Here is an 18,026-nt window from a genome sequence, read left to right on the forward strand (position 1 = left end):
TTAGTTGAAAGACATTGTGTGAAACACAAGTCAACCTAGCAAGGACTTTCACCTCCCTCTCTCATCTTCACCATCGCAAGTGGCTATTATATTGATCTACCAGGTCCTCAAACAACTTCCAGAGAAGTTGCAGTAAAGTCTAACATCCCCAATATCTTTATCTTCCTTGCCCGGGGAATACTTTTGAGTTTTACGACTTAGAGTTGAGACGAAGCAATTTGAAGACATACTCAGATCCGAGTGCTTTCCTAGTTGATCAAGTGGGTCCAAATAATATGTCCCAACTCTCTTTCTTCGTGAGAGGAGAGTTTTCCATAGAAGTAACATGGTCTATCCAAATCAATTTGCTCAATTATCTTACTAGCTGATGGCCCATCTCTACGCACTCCTTAAATTACGTCTGCTTACTTCTGAAATCCCTTTTTCATTTGGATTAGGTGGAGACTATGCTAGACAGATTATTCAAGTGCTTTTGTCTTCATTGCTGATGCTGCTAGCAACGACCTTGCAAATCTTTCTGTTGATTTGTCCGGTCATTTTAGTTGTGCCTGGACTTTTATTTCAAGCCCCATTCGCACGTCAGAAGGGCCAGTTAGTCTTCTGCAAGTTGCATCCAACTAAGGACCACTAAACAAACTTGTATATAACAGCAGAGAGATGCTTTTAACCCACCGTAAGTCTCATTCTTTCTTCTACTGCCAAATACATTTTCCAGCTCTCCCATGGCGATCTCACCAACTTCGTGGATCTCACCGTTGTTTTGGCTAACAATAGTACTCATCCTAGTTTCTTCTATTCCTTGTTATTCAGCCGATCCGGACTCGTTACAGGACTTCTGCGTCGGAGACTTGAAGGCTGCCATAACTATTAATGGCTTCCCCTGCAAACCTGCCTCAGAAGTAACCCCAGATGACTTCTTCTTTGATGGCCTGAGCAAAGAAGGCAATACAAGCAATCGATATGCTTGGAGCCTGACTCCTGGAAACGTCCTCAGCTTTCCGGGGTTGAACACGCTGGGGATTTCGATGAACCGCGTCGATTTCGCTCCTGGCGGACTTAATCCGCCCCACTCGCACCCTCGTGCGACCGAGTCCGGGGTCGTCATCAAGGGGAGGCTCCTTGTCGGATTCACGACCACCAGTAACGTGTTCCACTCCAAAGTGCTCACCGCGGGTCAGATGTTTGTGGTTCCAAAAGGGTTGGTGCACTTCCAGAAAAATGTTGGGAAAGGGAAGGCCCTTATCTTCACAGCCTTCAACAGTCACTTACCCGGGTCGGCGGTTCTTCCTATGACACTATTTGGCGCGACACCCGCCATCCCAAACGATGTCTTGACGCAGGCTTTTCAAGTTGAAGAAGAGGTGGTCAATGAGATGAAAGCCAAGTTCAGCACTTGAAAGCCAACTCAGTACCAGGAAAGAAGCCAGCCGGCCTCTTGATCTCAAGATTACGGATTTCAGAAGATTAAATTGTGTTTAATGCACCGTTCTGCTCAGACAAATTCATTCTTTGGGTAATGCCGGCGAAAACCCACGGATCAATTTGCCGGTCTCACTTGGCAGTTCATATCGTTATTTTTTTTATTTTATCAAAAGCATGTAGAAGTTATAGAGATTTGGATGAAATAAAGTAAGTGGCAAAATTTTAAGAAAAATACGTCGTGGAATTGCCGCCTCATATTATGTTCCCAAAGCCACAAGTAAACAGTGTACAAGGTATCTGATCCGGTTAGACAGTACAGACGGAAATCAGATGCATTTCCTGCTGAGATTAAGTATTACATAATTTAGAGAATGGACCGACAATTTTCGATTTGCGGATTTGGTGCTAAACAATAAGATATCAGCAACAAAGTTCATGTTACATATCGACGTGGACCTGAATAGTTAATCTGGCTCCTCACGATCCTAAGTTAAGTCGAGCAAGTCCGTTGTCATCATGTCTCTCTCTTAAATCCGCCACCGGTCTGCATATGAAGCCAATCCGGTTGTGCTTGTGATCCTTGCAGGTAATCCCTCGCTGCTTGTGAGGCAAACATCATCCCAGTACCGTCAAAATGCTGTGACATGAGCTAAAACCCAGATTGGACTAGTCAATAATTGCAGCTGCCAGTTGCTATCGTCGGCAAGCTAAAATCAACGTTGCTGGTGGAAGTTTATTCAAATTGAATAGGACATAAGTGAGCCAGCAAGAAAAGTGACGTGCATTAGAACTAGCGTTCTCATTGTAGTTGCATTGCATGGTCTTGTGGAAAACAAAGACTAGCTCTTATAGTCACAGAACAACAGGACAGGCGTCGATTAGGAATGCAATTTACTAGAAGCTCAATGAGAAAAACGTCATTATCTTAGAAAAATGGAAACGGGAGTCTTAATTGGGCCTGATGCCATGCCGCATACCCGTTTAGGTCATGGACTAAATTAACACAGCTATCTTCTGTCCATAAAGCATGCGTACTTACATCTTTGGGAACAAAGCCTTCCACTGCTGGGCTCATGTCCATCCTTGAATTGACTGCTTCGAGCTTCATCGACAAGAACTAGAATATCCATTGTATAGATTTAGATCGATAAGACGAGCATAACAAGTCATCCGGTATTTAGCTGGAATAGCGACCGAAAAGCCTTACCTCAACCTGGTGCTGCAATGATTGGATATAATTGATAATCTCATCGAGAACCAGTGCCTTTCCAATGATCTGATCAGAAGGAAAACATCAGGAATTTAACCATGTAGCCCAGAACTCATGTATATGGTAGACGATATACGTTAGCTTTGGAATGGTTTGAAAAGGTTAAAACCGTTTACCAGGAAGGTGAGAAGCGACATGGGACAATGAAAAACGCTCAGAGGCCTATATATGGTTAACGATGGTGCTAATTCAGCCAAGACAAGTAGCATACCTTATTGCAACCAGGGACCAAATCTTGAAGAGTTTTCATCCTCTCACTAATCTTCTCTCTCCTAGCCTGCCAAAGAGACGCGAACGTAGGCACAGATTATACAGCAATTGATTCCATGCCTATGTATATTCCAGTCATGTATGTTGCCCAACATAGGTCGAACACTCAAAAGATTACTTACTCTTTCTGCTAAGCTGTGACTGTCCGTCGCTTGGCCCCTCCTCGCCCTCACATGTATGTAGTCTTGCTTTGGTGGCTCAGACGGTTTAGCACTCTGTTCCGCTGACGATTTATTACAAGCAACAGAATTCGCCTCTACTTCAGCTTTGGAACTGCCATTTTCATCACGGGATCCGGCTATCTTCGCGCGTTTGGCACCATTCGAATTGTTCTGTTCCACAAAAAGAATGATAATCAACACAGCAAATCCGACAGAGGACCATAGATCTTCGCATAGCAAGAGTACCAACGCAATTTGGCACTCCCATCTCTTGCTCCTAAAGATCAAGAGCTTTTGGCTCCGGACTCGAAGTCAATGCATTGCAGACTTTTACAACCATTCATTTGTTCCCCCACATCCAGCAAAAGTAAAGAAGACTCAGACCCATAAACTGTCTACCAGTTCCAATCAAATTGCAAGAAACCTTGACCAAATTAGGCCAAGACCATAAAAGTCAATGCCTGAGTAATTACATCAAATCTACTCAAATCCAACGACCCAGAATCATAGTCCGAGAGCAGAACATTAAAAATCGAAACTTTAGACGTATCAAGAGAATTGCACTGCGAACTCACCAAATCACTGCCCACGACGCAGCTCGAGGACACCATCTTGGACGACTCGTCCTCGGAGCTCGCGTCCTTCATCCTCCTCCTCCTCCTCCCGCTGCCGCTCTGCTCCGTCACCGTGGACTCCTCCACCGACCCGTCGAGGTTCCCGGCCCGGAGGCCCGGCCCGACAATGCCGGTGTCCCCGCCGAGGGGCCAAATCTCGGCCAAGCTGTAGGCGGAGGGGTTGGCGGCGGAGAAGGAGGACGCGTTGACCAGCGGCGCGTCCATCGCGGTCGACGATGGGTCCGTCCTGTTCACGCACGACCCGAACCGAACCGACCCGACCAGGGAGGCGGATCCGGATCAGCAGGAGGGGGAGAGGAAAGGTGGGTTCTTGGGATTGGGAGGAGTGGCAGTGGGCAGTGTGCAGTTGCAGGGAGTGAAGTCCCAGGGGGTGTTGGATGGGGGGGGGGGGGAAGATCAGTGAGCTGAAGACTTGTTTAAGTAGGGGAAGTCAAGAACTGAACACAACACAGAGAGAGAGAGAGAGAAGAGGAGAGAGAGAGGAGGAGAGAGAGAGATGAGTGGGGTCCTTGCCTGGAGATTGGAGGAAGAAACAGGAGGTGTAGGTCCACTCTTGCTCATGAGCTGGTTTTGCCCCTTTTCTCTCCCACTTGAACAACTTTTTAACTAAATCTTAAAACTCATCGTGAAAATGTAATTAATTCATGAAACTTGAATTTTACTGAAGATCATAAAGCATGTCTGGAAATGTAATTAAGTTGAATTTACAAAAAAAAAACACACACACACACACACAAACTTGATGAGTTTTAGGATTAATCACACTTTTGGAATAAATTTTAAGATTTTATTACATTTTGAGGAGGTCTTTCATGACTTCAATTGATATTCCGAGAGAAACCATGCGTTCTCGATTTCTAATGGTTTAATGATTACCGATGTAATAAAAATTGTTTCGTCATGAGATAAACAAGGAAAATGTAAATACCGTTAATTTTGTATGTAAGATGATGGCTTAATTTTCATTAGCAAGATGTATCTTGACTCGAATAGTTCAAGCCTAAATAAGTTATGCACGAGACTATTTATTAATAGTTGCCATCATCTCAATCTTACATTAACTTAGATCTAAACCTAGAGATAGCTCTTGGTGTGTGTTACGTATGCATTATATTTTATTTATATAATACAGATTCCATATGCAGAGAGAGAGAGAGGGAGAGAGATACAAAATTGTTTATTTATTTATTTGTTTGTTTAAGGTTCAAATCATAGTCTTCTAGTTAAGAGAGGCTTTCCCGGATCCTAAGGACCTAACTTTGCAATTTAGTCCTTCGGCTTTTCTAATTTGCCAAGGCATGAACAGAAACTTAGCCCAAACAATGCTCCTTGCCACGTGGAGCTCCTAACTTGTCTATCAAAAAAATAAGCAATGTAGCTAAGCAACCCTAATCAATCCCTTTAAAGCCCTCTTTGTATTTTCCCCAATTTAGCTCTAAGTCTTTTTCAAATGCCACTTACATTTGTCAAATCACCATCTCATTTTCGACTACTCCAAAATTGTTTCACTTAGCAATCCGTCGTCTCAATTGTCATATCAATCATACCAATCATTCTCAGATGACTTCTTATACACCACTAAACATTCACATTGTTTTCCAATCAATTACCGTGATCAACTGGAATCTAATCTTATATCTCGTGACAAGATGGCCATGATGGAATCATGAGTACAGAGAATCAATTCTCAAATAAGTTTAAACGGATTTTTTGAGAAAATTTCTATAAGATCGAAATATAGTCAATTTCAAAAGAATTTATTCCAACCTCTAAATCATACAGATCTACTATTTGGAAACTTTTCATTTGGACTTTGAAATTTAAGTTAAGATATTAATTCCGAGGCAATTTATTAAAAATGACAAAAGTTCTTCATTGAGTTATCTAACAAGTGTTCCAAAAGCATTTATTGATGAAATTCTGTCCTCTCCTCGATAGACACGTGTCCGCAAAAATATAGGTTGATTTTGGCGAGCAAGGCAGCTAAGTTTGAATGGGTTTTCTGCATATGGAAAAATACAGCTAAGGTTGCTGTAGGTAAGGTTGGTCTAAGTAAGGTTCCCTCTGCAGCTCAAATAAGTCAGATCACTTCCGGCACGTTTTCTTTCCTTTGCAGAAGTTTCAAATTTAGTCACCAGGAGAGTTAAACATAAGTTGACAAAAAGAAAAAGACTTGTCAAGAAATTCTATTTTCAAACAATTTGGGTCACCAAATTCAAATTAATCTAGATTCTTCTACTGAAAAGGTTGGAACATTTTTCCAACCCCCTTAAAGTTGAGGCCCATGGTCAATCCAGCCTGGAAAAGAAAAGAAAAGAAAAAGGAGAGCAAAACCAGAGCCCGCATGAGGTTGCCCATGGTCAATCCAGCTAGGCCCATTCTTGCTGTTTGAGACAAGAACATTGGTTTTGTCTGGAATTTACTATGCAGAGAGCTTGCCTTTGGATTAATCATTGGTGGGGGTGGCTAAAGCTTGAAAGAACGGTGATTCTTGGCCCCATGCTCTAGAACACCCTAACCCACATATTTGATGATGAACTGAAGCACCAGGACCCATCTTTCCCCTAGCAAAATCAATAATCCTGAGGGGCCCCTGGATCTGCAAATGGGGTCACAAACGTTTTCAGAGTACCTTGACCAACCTCCCAATTATGTGATGGGATGTGGGAAATTACATACCACCATCATCCACGCCAGAGTTCCGTGAAATTTGAATTCTAGAGCCGGCATGGTGTAACTTCGAGGTTGCCAGCTCTGTGATCGTTCTGTGGAGGTTGGAAGGAATTTTGGCGCAAATCAAAAGGCGAGTCGCATTATTGGCCAGCTGTCTCTATGCATGCTAAGGCCCTGGTTTTGAAATTCGAATTTGCTTATAAAGATTAAAGAGTGTCTAATGCTTTTGATTACAAAGACCAATGCCCTTTGCATTAGCATGGAGTCAATGTAGGGTCGAATCGATACTTCAACTCGATGAAGTGCTTCGGATTTGATCCTGCCTCCTCGTGACACAAAAGTCCGAGGTCTAGTGTAATGCCACTAGGCCACTTGGTCTTGGACCATTGCAATAACATGTCTAGAAGTAGCACTGATCTATGAACCAAGCTCTGTGAGCTAACTAGGTGCTGATGTGCATACCCATTTCAGCTTCGTAACAGAAGCCCAAGAGACCAGCTACTCTCCTCCGCAAAAAAGTTGCGAAACTAAAGAACAGGAAACACGCAAGAAGAAGCTAGAAAGCCAAGTCAAATTTCAATGAAAATTGGAAGACTTAAAGAGCTTCCTATTCCATGTGGCTTGTCCCCCAGTAAAAATCCCACGACAAGCGAGCAAAAGCAATGGCTTCGAGATTCAGCTTCACCCTTCCATCAAGTGAGCCCACTCACTAGGAAAAGCTTTACTTCCAACACAAGAAAAGTGATGAAACCAGCAAAAGGGCAAATGCCATTTCCCAAACTCCTGTAAATCAGAATTAATGTACAATTTACAAAAGGACGGCATTGCGTGTAGCTTTTTTATAGCCTCTCACAAGAGTTCCCTAAACCCAAAAGAAGCTCTCCAATCTTTTTCCCTTTTCTGCTTCCCCTAGCCACCCCACTTCAATCTGCTCTCTGTACTGTAGTTTTAAACAAGAGGACATACATCTTTTGATCCATTGAGAAGTACATGAACCCCCCTACCGAGTGCGTCACAAAAGACCCAAAGCTTGTCCCCACAATGCAGTGCCAAGCAGGTCCGTACACCCCATCAAACTCCTGCAACACCCGAGCATATTCATCAATCAAAAACCGCAAGCAGAACCCATTAATCTTTACTAGAATCATAATCAAAGCTGTAATCTTTTTCGGAATTTGGGTCGTTTGTTGTTACCTTCTTGAGGGTGGAAGCAAGCGCCCTGCAGCTGAACTTCTCGAGGCTATCGGAGGCCTTCCTCGCACACTCCACGGCATGAATCTGCATAAAGGGCGGCATGTCGACCGCAACAACTCTCACTCCGCTGCTGGCGAACACATCGCTCAGCTCAACCTCCACGCCGCCGAAGGACCGCCTCCTCCTGCCGCTCGCCGCCGCCACCGCCGAGGACGTCGAATTCCTCCTCCCGCCATCCGCACCCTCTTCGGGGCCCTTCCTCGACTCCTTCTCCTCCAACGACAGAGACGCGAACTTGACCGCGTCGATCCCATCTCGAGACGCCTTCACCTTGCTCTCCTCCTTCTCGACCGCCCCACCTTCCCCGGCCGACTTCTTCACCTTCGCCGCGCAATCGCCCTTCGTCTTCCTCCCACGCCTCCCCACTTCTTGATTCCCCTTCCCTTGCCTGGCGGCGACCGAGCAAGGAGAGAACTTGGTAGCCTCAAAGTCTGCAGATTTATTCAAGGCCATGGCTTGCAAGAACTTGTCTTTACACGCCGCGTAGCTCGCATTGGCGGCGGGCTTCTGGGAAACCGCGATCCTGGGCACGTCGAGGGGCCTGGAGGGGACGGTGGGATCTGGGTGGTCTTCGACCATCACGGCTCTGGCGGCGGCGGCGGCAGCGATGAGGGCCTGCTTCGGGTGCTTCCTGACGGTGGGTTGGGTCCGGGCCTGGAGCTCCGCCGCTGCCAAATCGCGCCGGTGCTTGGCGTGGTGCGCCATGGAAGGTGCTGCCGGTGGGTAGAGAGAGAATGATAGAGAGAGAGAGAGAGAGAGAGGGGAAGAGAGAGAAACGGCTGCTGCTGTTGTTTATGTCGGGAAGAGGAAAATGTGTGGGCAGCGACGGGAGGGACGAGGTGGGGTTCACTGGATGCGGACATGATGTGCGTCTCTAGATCTGCCGCTTGGAGGAGGATGAGGTGTTCCGGGGCCGGTGATTCGTTTGACCGTTGACTTGATCTGTGTGGGGGCGGGGATCGGGTGCGGCCGGGGGGTAGGGTGAGCTCGATGCGCCCGTCTTCCTCGGCTTTGAGGTGGGGGTGAGCCTACGGTGGCTCTGCTTGGTCAGGCTAATTCAATGAGGTCTGGACGCTATAGTTATGGAAAAAACAAGAGGACGCTCTGACCACTCCATACGACGTTTAGGTACGTCTTGGCTGATTGCTTCACGAAAACTCTTGACCGTCCTTCCGACGGCGATGTTTCGAGAGGTGTAGCGACACAAGTTATCAAAAGGAATCAGGGGTGAGCATGGTCCACGAATGAACGGTTCTTAACATAAAATCGGAAACTGCCCACTAAGGATCGGGTTTAAAAAATTGGAATCAAGAACTTTTCATTGATTCTATGGTTGGACTGCCAATTTGGTTGAATTTCCCAATGTGTCCATAGAACCGGTCCCATCAAGCTTCACGCACTTAATGCAACATTTTTCAATAAGCCAAAGTAAATAGAAGTAGATCGGTAAATATATTACATTTATATTAAAAGTTGAGAATTGAGATTGTGAATGAGAGATAAAGAGACAACTTAACGAGATAAGAGTAGGACGAAACGAATATTCATTAAGCTTCAAATTAGGGATTTTATGACTTTCATTTTTTCTTAAATTTTTTTATTGAAAATTTTTCTAAAAATTATATATATATATATATATATTACCGATCCGGTCTGAATAAACCGTTCCACTCCTAGAACCTGAAATCAAACCATTACCCATTAATTCTAATAAATTGGAACTGAGAACTGAACTAGTTCCCTTGGAAACTACCCGTTCCAATTCGATTCGATCAAATTCCAATCGGTTCGCGCAATTCCCAATTTTTTTACACACTCCTAACAGGAGTATTGTAACTTGACATGAATACATATGGTTATATAAAAGATCAGATACTTCTTCCAACATGAATAGCGCATGCCTTCTGTTAACCTAAATATCGTTCCTTAGGGTGGGAGCAAGAGCGACAATAATTGTACTTATATCCGATTGACCAGTGGGAAAGTTAAGAGCTCACGGGAACGTGATGGACAAAATAATGGCTTCGGAGAACATTGAATCCATGCTGCAGAATCCATCGTCCTCCTTTTTTATTCGTATTTTCTTGATTCCACCCTGAATCTGTCATCTCCCGTGAAGGAAATTTGAAAGGGTAGGTGGAAGAAGACCCCGATGCGAAGTTTCCGAAAGCAATGTCCGACCTTCTCTGATGACCTAATTTCATAAGAAATAGACTGGAACTAGTGCACGTTCACCATGACCCTGATGCAAAGTTTCCGAAAGCAATGTCTGACCTTCTGATAACCTAATTTTCACGAGATAGATACAAATTAATGCATGTTCATGACACCAGATAAGTACATGCGGAGGGCTTACGTGACTGAGAAAGATAATTACTATTAGTGAGCAAAGAAGCATGTGGACGGTTAAGCAGTACCCTGAAAACTCAAGAATCATAAATCCCTGTGCCAATTTAGAAGAACAATGTCAAAGTTTTGCCATGAAAGAAAACAGCACTCGCCATCCAAAAAAGCTGAACTTAGGATATCGATCAAATTTATCCACACTTATGCTTGTAGAACCAATAAACAACAAAGCGCTGGAAAGCAAAGAGAGAGAACAAATCCGGCTTAACTCGCCACCTCTCGATAAGCAGTTACACAGCAGCCATTGATCAAGTCACTCGAGCTGCTCCAAAAATTATCAGTTCATGCAGCAGGGTACAAGTTTTCCACCCTCGGACCTCATCTGCAAGCACGATCACGAGCAGATGATCTTGAAGCATGGACTCGGAACCCTTCATCCAAAAGGCTTCTCCAATTCCCGACTGAAAAGCTTTTACAAAAGAATGTGATAAAATACTCATGATAAACAAGAAATGTATTGAATCCTCAGATCCCCTAATAGATAAGAAATGTCTCCCTATCCAAGTCAGAAGAAATATGCAGATTAGATAAACTGGAAGCCCTTGGAAACAACTAAACACCACAGCAGTCACCTCTTGACAGCGCCAAAGTAAGTTACCTGACAACCAAGCAAGTAGTGTCAGTTCACAAATACGATCAGAAACGTGGATTCCATGCCGCAAATTAAGTGACTAGAAGTAAAGCTCTTTTCACATTTCCCTGCATCTGCTCATCTTACAACACTTGCTCAATCAGAACAGTAACGTCCAATCAAGCATGCAAATCCAGAAAACTACAGACTATCAATACCCCACTAATTTGGAGGAATTCCCTAAACTACATTATGCAATCAGCTCCAGGTCCTTGGGTGGATATAGCCAATTACAAATTTACACAATGAATGGAAAGAACAGTAAATAGAGCCCAATGCATCTAGCAAAGCTTGTAATTTCTAATTCCACGGACTAGGTAGTCGAGCATCCTTGAAAGCCGAAGTGCCACCAGATGCTGCTGGAGATGGTGAGGATGCGAAATAATTTGTTCCTGAGACAGAAACTGCAGGAAGATTCGCTAAATGAGCTTGGGGAGCTGGAGGAGCAAAGCGGGATGGACTACCACCAACAGCTAAGCTTGATCGTGAGGGATACAGAACCTGCAAGCAAAAGTATGCACCAGATCTTATAGTTCTATCTGAAATAATATGAACTTTGAATTCTAACGTCTGGATTTGTGCTTAAGACAACTTTAAATTCACTCACTATAGCAGCTCATTGTAACATTTTACATAATGATACAATCGTAGTTATCAAGATGATATAAGTCCATCATCACGTCTTCCCCTTACGAGAGGAAATACTTCATCACAAGGAAAGAAACTAAATTTCTCCTTGCTAAGGTGGATAAGTATGTGCTAATAAAGTTGAATATGCTCCAAACTTTTCTTTTTCTTTTTTCTTGGTGAAGGTGAGACGCTGAGAATTTACAATCTCATTGAGTGCCACTGCCTTTTCAAAACTGCCCACACCATATAAGTTTACTTCACATCTTCAATATCTCCTCATTACGTGTGCTCATCATTAATTACTACGCGATTTTGGCCAGGAATGACATAGGATGAGCTTGTACAATTTCAAATTTCATATCATGTGATGTACAAACTATAAAGGACATAATCAGAATCACAACTTTCTAATGGCTGCATCCATTACTATTTAGCATATAATCACCACCAGGCACTAATGTGCTTCTATGTTTAGCTCACATTCAATAGCTGCTGTATTAAGGGACCAGAACTCTCAAAAAGAAACCCAACCTTTTTTTTCATAACATAATTGAAAGTGAAAAGCCGAATGTTGTAATTTCTACACAGATTGGTTAAGAAAATCCATAAGCATTGGAATTGCCAAGTGAAGCTCATCCAGAAAGAGTTACACTTCTGATTCTTCTTTACTGATAATTCTAAATTTTTGTTTCCATTTTCTGTTATGTAGTTGTAGACACACATCCAATAAGGAAAATCTGCCATAAGACTTTCAAAAGAGAGTGGTGAACAGACAAAAACTATTTTGGAAATATAGAGTTACGAACAGCTTTTCCTCACTCAGTTACTTTTTGTTGTCCAATACCCTGTCAAAGTTCAATCGTCTAGCGAGCATCAACAGTGCTATTAACTGATCCATGCTAAACCATCCAGTTGCACTACTATTTTCTCATCTATTTGAATATCAACCTTAGCTATTGAAAACTTTGTCACTGTGTCCCCTAATACAGAAGACAATTTCCCTGGGGGACCATTTGAAGTATTCTGCGTAGCTGATACAAAATTATTTAAGTTGCTTTGAATGAGAGATATGGTCAAACAAAATCTAACAAAGTGTGATTAACAATAGATGTATTTAACACAAGGTATATTTAGTCATAACATTTTCAGAACAGCCTAGGTCCTAAATCTGCAGTCCGAATATTCAGCTTTCCCTCAGTAATTAAAACCAATAGACATACAGTTTGGTAGGTTACCTCTTTGATAACTGAGTCATTCCCTGGTCTCAAGCAAACAGGTTTAATGCGAAAAATTAGTAATTCAGAGAAAAAAAGCTGTTCATACCGGAATGTGCTGCGACAAGGCAGGCCTCCTAAGAGGGGACTCTGGAGATGGTGACACGCTGCTCATACGAAGCATCGGCCGAGAAGGCATGATATGGTTCGAGGCATCATCTGCTTCTCCCCCTTCCATATCACCGCCAAAATGGGCCTCGCAGCCCATTCTAGGAGTATTAAGTCTGGTCATCGAGCCAGAGTCATTCATAACATCCACATGAAGCGGACCAGATGGCCGAGCAACCATTCCTTGCGTGCCCCTCCTCTTCAATTCCTCTTCTGCATTCAAGATCTACCGGCAAAACATATTAGTTCTCCATTGGCAAATCATGAGTTTGTCTAGCTTCGCTATGCAAAGAAAAAGAAGTCCACTCACCTGCTTCAGAACTAGCACTAAGCTATGTTTCTTGGCATTCAAAGTTTGCAACTTCTCCTCAACAACCTTCTTCCTTTTCTCTCTGTCGGTCGTCGGCGCATCGACTTTATCAGCATCCTAGCAAGTAAAAAGTACATCAAATTCTATCAGTCACTTGAATAGGCGGACAGAAAGCACACAGCCTAGCAATTGGCGATCCTCCCAAGGTTCGGAAAGATACGAATTTTCATATTCACCGAAAGAAACATCCTTTTCAGTTCCAGCGCACATTCTTTCAGACAACAAGCAATTGCCCTATGTCCCTCTCTTCGAATCATGCGAGAAGGATGAAAATTCAACAGCCAAAGCTAAACTCCGTACCTGGGCCGCATTGTTGACCGGCTCCTCCGCCTTCTCGGCAGCCGAGACCTGACCACCTCCATCGCCCTCGGCGGACTTGCCCACCCAATCAGGCTTCGCTTCCGGCGAGCGATTCGCACCGTCGATCGCCTCTCTATGATCATCAGCCTCTTCCTTCACCTCCGCGGCGACGACGCCCTTCGAAGTCCCCTCGCCGCAAGACTCGGCGCCTCCTCCTCCTCTCTCCACCTCAGCCTCGACCGGAGGCCGGCCGCCGTCGAGGAGGCCGCCGGGGCCGGGACCGAGGTCGGGAGCCGTCGTCTCCGGCGCGGCGGAGGGGGCGGCGCGAGAGAGGGCTCGGGAGCGGCGGTGGAGGAGGGATTTGAAGTCCTTGGGGGAGATGCCGCGGTCGGGCATGAGCCATCGGCGAGGGACGTCGGGCACGCGGTGGAGGTTCCCTCTGTACAGAGAAATCGCCACCATTTCCTCTAGGGTTCCGCCGCAGCCGATCGGAATCCGCCGCCGCCTTCTTCTCCTCCGATGAGGTTCGCCTGCGGAGTTCTCGAAATCTCGAAATCCATGGCATTAATGGTCCGTCCGGGCCGATCTCGGCGGTTCGACCGCTCGGCGAGAACCGGACCGGTCCAGGCCGGCCCGGCCCAATTGCAAACACTTTTCTAGAGGGTGGTAAATAAATATATCATATCCCGCATTTGAAATTCAAGATCAAAAAGAGCCGGGAAGATCCCGAATGATGTTCCAATCAAATATCTAACATACCACTAAAGCCGACTTTAGGGCTGGTCCTCATTTGGCACGAGAAACCCTTTTTTAGGATGCCAAGGCCAATAGAAACTGCCTACCAAAGACTATATTTGGCCTGTGAGTACCTTGAGTAGCGGGGCCCATTGCCCAAGTTGCAAGCCACTGTTGATTGATTATAGTGAATATCATGTTACCACTTCCGTGGTGGTCACCAAAATCCAATCTCACTGTCATGCACGGTGTTAGGTGACTGTGGCAACAAAGATGTCCTTTTCGAAGGTGGTTGTTGTCAACTCTCCTTGGGGAACTACTTATATGTAAGTGGAATCTCTCCTGTGCCATTAAGGTGGCTATTTGACCAATCCACTAAGATCACCATGTTTTATTCTAAGCTATTTATTTTGTTTTTATCATCTTATCTTATATTAACCAACAACACATCACACGTCAAAAGTCATAATTGATGGTTTGGTGATAAATGGCCAATTACACCACAAGTTATAAACTTTACATACGAAATTCAACAGCATTTAAAACCTTTTAAATTGGCTCAACCAAGTCTCATAATTGATGGTTTGGTGATAAATGGCCAATTACACCACAAGTTATAAATCTTACATACCAAATTCAACAGGATTTTAAAACTTTTTAAATTGGCTCAACCAAGTCTCATGACTTTACCAAAAGTACAATTGAAACATGAGCTTTCGATTGGTTTAATTAAGCTACAAGTTTTTTTAGTGACGCGCATAATTTCCGGTATCGTTCATCGAAAAGACTTGATTACATCCTAGTTAAGGTTTTGGACTTAATTGAATAATTTGAAAGGTTAAGCTCTTGATTGTAATTCGTACACAAGGTCTGGACTCCTCCTCTCAATAAATGCTAGGCTATAAAGATATGGTCTACAGGATAAAACGTGGATGGTAGAACTAAAGGGGACCAACAGGCACGACAGCCGCCCAAGCCTAGGTGAAGGAGAAAAGGTCGGCCCACCAACTTGGTCCTAGGTGTGGCCGAATACCGACCATTTAGAGGTTGATTGATTTACATGTTCCTTAAGGAAAAAATATGGACACCATGCTCTTCAGAAACGTATCTAACCATCGACTAAGCAAATAGCTGGCGGTTTACAGAGATTAAAATGTAATTGTCGAGTTCCTTGATCGTCGCCTGTAATGACCTGATTGAACGAGAGTTGAGAATGATGGCCAAGGCGGGAGGATTCGCACAATGAGTGGCTAAGATGGCAAATGTGGTAGGAATGAGCTGGATTGCACATTAAACGGAGGGAGGGGTTGTGTTTTTAAATTGTACATGTGAAACTGAAATTAATTTGCGAAAGATGTCTTTCGACTTAATGATAGCATTTAATATTTCAACTTGAGTATGAAGTACGCAAGAGCATCTTCTGGGAAAATGTTTATTTGTATGCCAAAAGAAAAGACGTGGACCTTCATATGAGACGAGTTATAACAGATAATATTTCAAGTGAGTTAATTGAAGGGTGTCAAAATATAATATTAAAGCAAGACCCCCTCATGTAAGTATATCATTCAAGGACGAACACATAGAAGCCTGGGGCCTACAATGACTCCATCCGACAGAGGGCTTTCATAAAGAGAGACTATCGATTGGCTTTTAGAATGTCCAATGAGGTAGGAATACACCGAACTACACCCTGAATATGAATAAATCACTTTTGAATTATATATATGAAACTAAGATTAACAAATGAAACGTATCTTTTGACGTAATGACATCATTTAGCATTCAAATTTTAATGCTAGATATGCTTAGGTGAGAGCACTATCAAATCTCTTAGAAAATTACTTACATGTATGCCAAAAGATAAACCACCACTTTTGATACTGGAAGGCCAAAATGAGCTAATTCATATCACATTGCCTATATCGAGAACCACACTCATTTATAATAAAACTTATTTGAAGTTTATCATCATAATGAGTCTTTTAATTGCACTCATCCTATTCAACCTCACATCTAGCCCAAAAAGGCCTACTTCTAGTTGGGAAAATCATTTAAAAGGTCCTTAACCTATTATATTTTTGTCAATTTAGTCATAAACTTTTTAATTTTGTCCATTAAGTACTAAATCTTCTCACATTTTACCAATTGAATCCATTCGGCCAATTGTGGTTAGAAATCATTGACATGTGATATGACCAGCGTTAACGTGAATAGTTTTTAATAATTTTTAAATATTTTTTTGATTTATCTTTTAATATATTTATTTTTTTAAATCATCGCCGGCAAGCATCATGAAGTCTTGCCCAATGCCCATTTGGGCAATGGCCATGATCGTCGCTTGCGAATAGTGAGGGCTTTACAACCCTCGCCAAATTTGGGCAAGAGTTGCAAACGCTCGCCCGCGGTTGACGAGGACTTCATGGCCCTTGCCTAAAACATCACAGCAACAAGCAAGGCCACCTTGCCCTAGTATGGGCGAGGCTGCCTCCCTTATGGCCGTGATGGCATTGCACAACTCTAGGCAAGACAACCTCACACAGATCTAAGCAGAAGTATCTTAGCGAGGGCTTGATGGCAACTCTCACTAGCCAGAGTTGTAAAAAAATAAAATTAAAATGTTATTAAAAATATCTATGTTAGCGTCGACTATGTCACAAATGATTTTACTAGTATCCACATCAGAAATTTTTGCCAAAATTGGGTGTATAGATTTAATTAGGAAAGCATAAAAAGATTTATGACTTAATTAGCAAAAAAAAAATATAACTATATTTAATAGAATTAAAATGTTTTGGACAATTTGCCCCTCCTCACGTTTGAAAATTTGAAGATATCTTTCTATATTACGTATTAGTGCCTGAGCACGTGACAACGCGCACAAGAAAAAAACCTCGATCATGTAAACAAGTGACCGAAGAGAAAGTAGCATAAACATGTTAGCCATGCCTTTTTTATCAGGTTAATATAATGAAAAACTCCCAAACTAATATATATGTAACAATTTTAACAAAAACTAATTTTTGAGTCACTAGAAATCTCAAACTAGAATACTCTGTAACAAATTTACCAAAAATTAATATGAATTTCACACGAACTTGCCATGCCAATTGAGTTATTGTCATGTATCATCTAACCCACTAATTTCACGATAAAATTGACCATAAGCTAAGAAAGGGTAAAAAATATGTTACGAGTGTATCGATTTGAAGTTTTGGGTAATCCTAAATTTAATATGAGATATATTTGACATAAATATATCAATTTTGAATTTTTCATGATATTAATCATTTTTTATATTATTTATTGTAAGAGTAATCGCGAAAAAAGAAAAGAGACAAACTACACTCTCAATTTTATAATATATATATACACACACGTGTGTGTGTGTCATTTCGTGCAAATAAATTAATAATTTCTCATCAATTTCAAATTATCATTCGTCACTCGTGCGAATATGCAAAGTCGGTGACGTCATCCATCGTAGGCCAAAGTAAACGGTTCTTTATCCACCGAAGAAGTGGATATTCCTCGAAGCTCGAGTTTAGAACCGTTTTCGCGAAGGTCCAAACCCAAAAACGACGTCATTATTTCGCAAGCTTTCAGCTGAAACGACCATGTTTCTATCGATTGCCAGGTCGTTTCGTCCCTCTTCTGTTCACGCCTCATTAATTGCCATGCGCGCTCGCCTCTGTACTCTTTTTTTTTTTTTTTTTATCTCTTGCGAAAGACAAAAACGACATCCCGTCTTTTTCCAGAAGCATCCTATCTTCATAAACACGCCTTAAAAAAGGGCAAGTGATTGACTCTGTCGAGATAAGGTCATTGGCATTATTGAGAAAAGGCCAATGAATGCCAAGGACACCCACTCAATATCACCATCTTAATCA

The 18,026-nt window shown here is 42.8% G+C and overlaps 4 protein-coding genes across 5 annotated transcripts; 1 reads left to right on the forward strand and 3 right to left on the reverse strand.

The window, feature by feature from the left end:
- Nucleotides 1-144: 144 nt before the first annotated feature.
- LOC104418756 (germin-like protein subfamily T member 2) lies at nucleotides 145-1,654 on the forward strand. The gene is made up of 2 exons (XM_039306487.1): nucleotides 145-673; nucleotides 811-1,654. The coding sequence occupies exons 1-2, from the start codon at nucleotides 658-660 to the stop codon at nucleotides 1,395-1,397; spliced, it is 603 nt and encodes a 200-aa protein (XP_039162421.1). The 5' UTR covers nucleotides 145-657; the 3' UTR covers nucleotides 1,398-1,654.
- Nucleotides 1,655-1,658: 4 nt separating this feature from the next.
- Nucleotides 1,659-4,163, reverse strand: LOC104418764 (transcription factor bHLH79). 2 transcript variants are annotated; one of them, XM_010030215.3, is made up of 6 exons: nucleotides 3,699-4,163; nucleotides 3,085-3,294; nucleotides 2,904-2,969; nucleotides 2,630-2,698; nucleotides 2,462-2,539; nucleotides 1,659-2,059 (listed from the first exon to the last, which is right to left on the reverse strand). In XM_010030215.3, the coding sequence occupies exons 1-6, from the start codon at nucleotides 3,960-3,962 to the stop codon at nucleotides 1,937-1,939; spliced, it is 810 nt and encodes a 269-aa protein (XP_010028517.1). In that variant the 5' UTR covers nucleotides 3,963-4,163; the 3' UTR covers nucleotides 1,659-1,936. The 2 variants fall into 2 exon arrangements, with proteins under 2 accessions (XP_010028517.1, XP_010028510.1); XM_010030208.3 differs by having other exon boundaries at nucleotides 1,659-2,071; nucleotides 3,699-4,162.
- Nucleotides 4,164-6,984: 2,821 nt separating this feature from the next.
- LOC104418780 lies at nucleotides 6,985-8,572 on the reverse strand. The gene is made up of 2 exons (XM_010030225.3): nucleotides 7,626-8,572; nucleotides 6,985-7,510 (listed from the first exon to the last, which is right to left on the reverse strand). Exons 1-2 carry the CDS (start codon nucleotides 8,388-8,390, stop codon nucleotides 7,355-7,357), a joined length of 921 nt encoding a protein of 306 aa, XP_010028527.2. The 5' UTR covers nucleotides 8,391-8,572; the 3' UTR covers nucleotides 6,985-7,354.
- A 1,616-nt stretch (nucleotides 8,573-10,188) lies between these two features.
- On the reverse strand, nucleotides 10,189-14,136 carry LOC104418789. Its single transcript, XM_010030235.3, has 4 exons — nucleotides 13,405-14,136; nucleotides 13,045-13,161; nucleotides 12,676-12,960; nucleotides 10,189-11,223 (listed from the first exon to the last, which is right to left on the reverse strand). Exons 1-4 carry the CDS (start codon nucleotides 13,864-13,866, stop codon nucleotides 11,023-11,025), a joined length of 1,065 nt encoding a protein of 354 aa, XP_010028537.2. The 5' UTR covers nucleotides 13,867-14,136; the 3' UTR covers nucleotides 10,189-11,022.
- Nucleotides 14,137-18,026: the final 3,890 nt, after the last annotated feature.

The sequence above is a fragment of the Eucalyptus grandis genome, chromosome 2, assembly GCF_016545825.1.
Source record: "Eucalyptus grandis isolate ANBG69807.140 chromosome 2, ASM1654582v1, whole genome shotgun sequence".
NCBI lineage: Eukaryota > Viridiplantae > Streptophyta > Magnoliopsida > Myrtales > Myrtaceae > Eucalyptus > Eucalyptus grandis.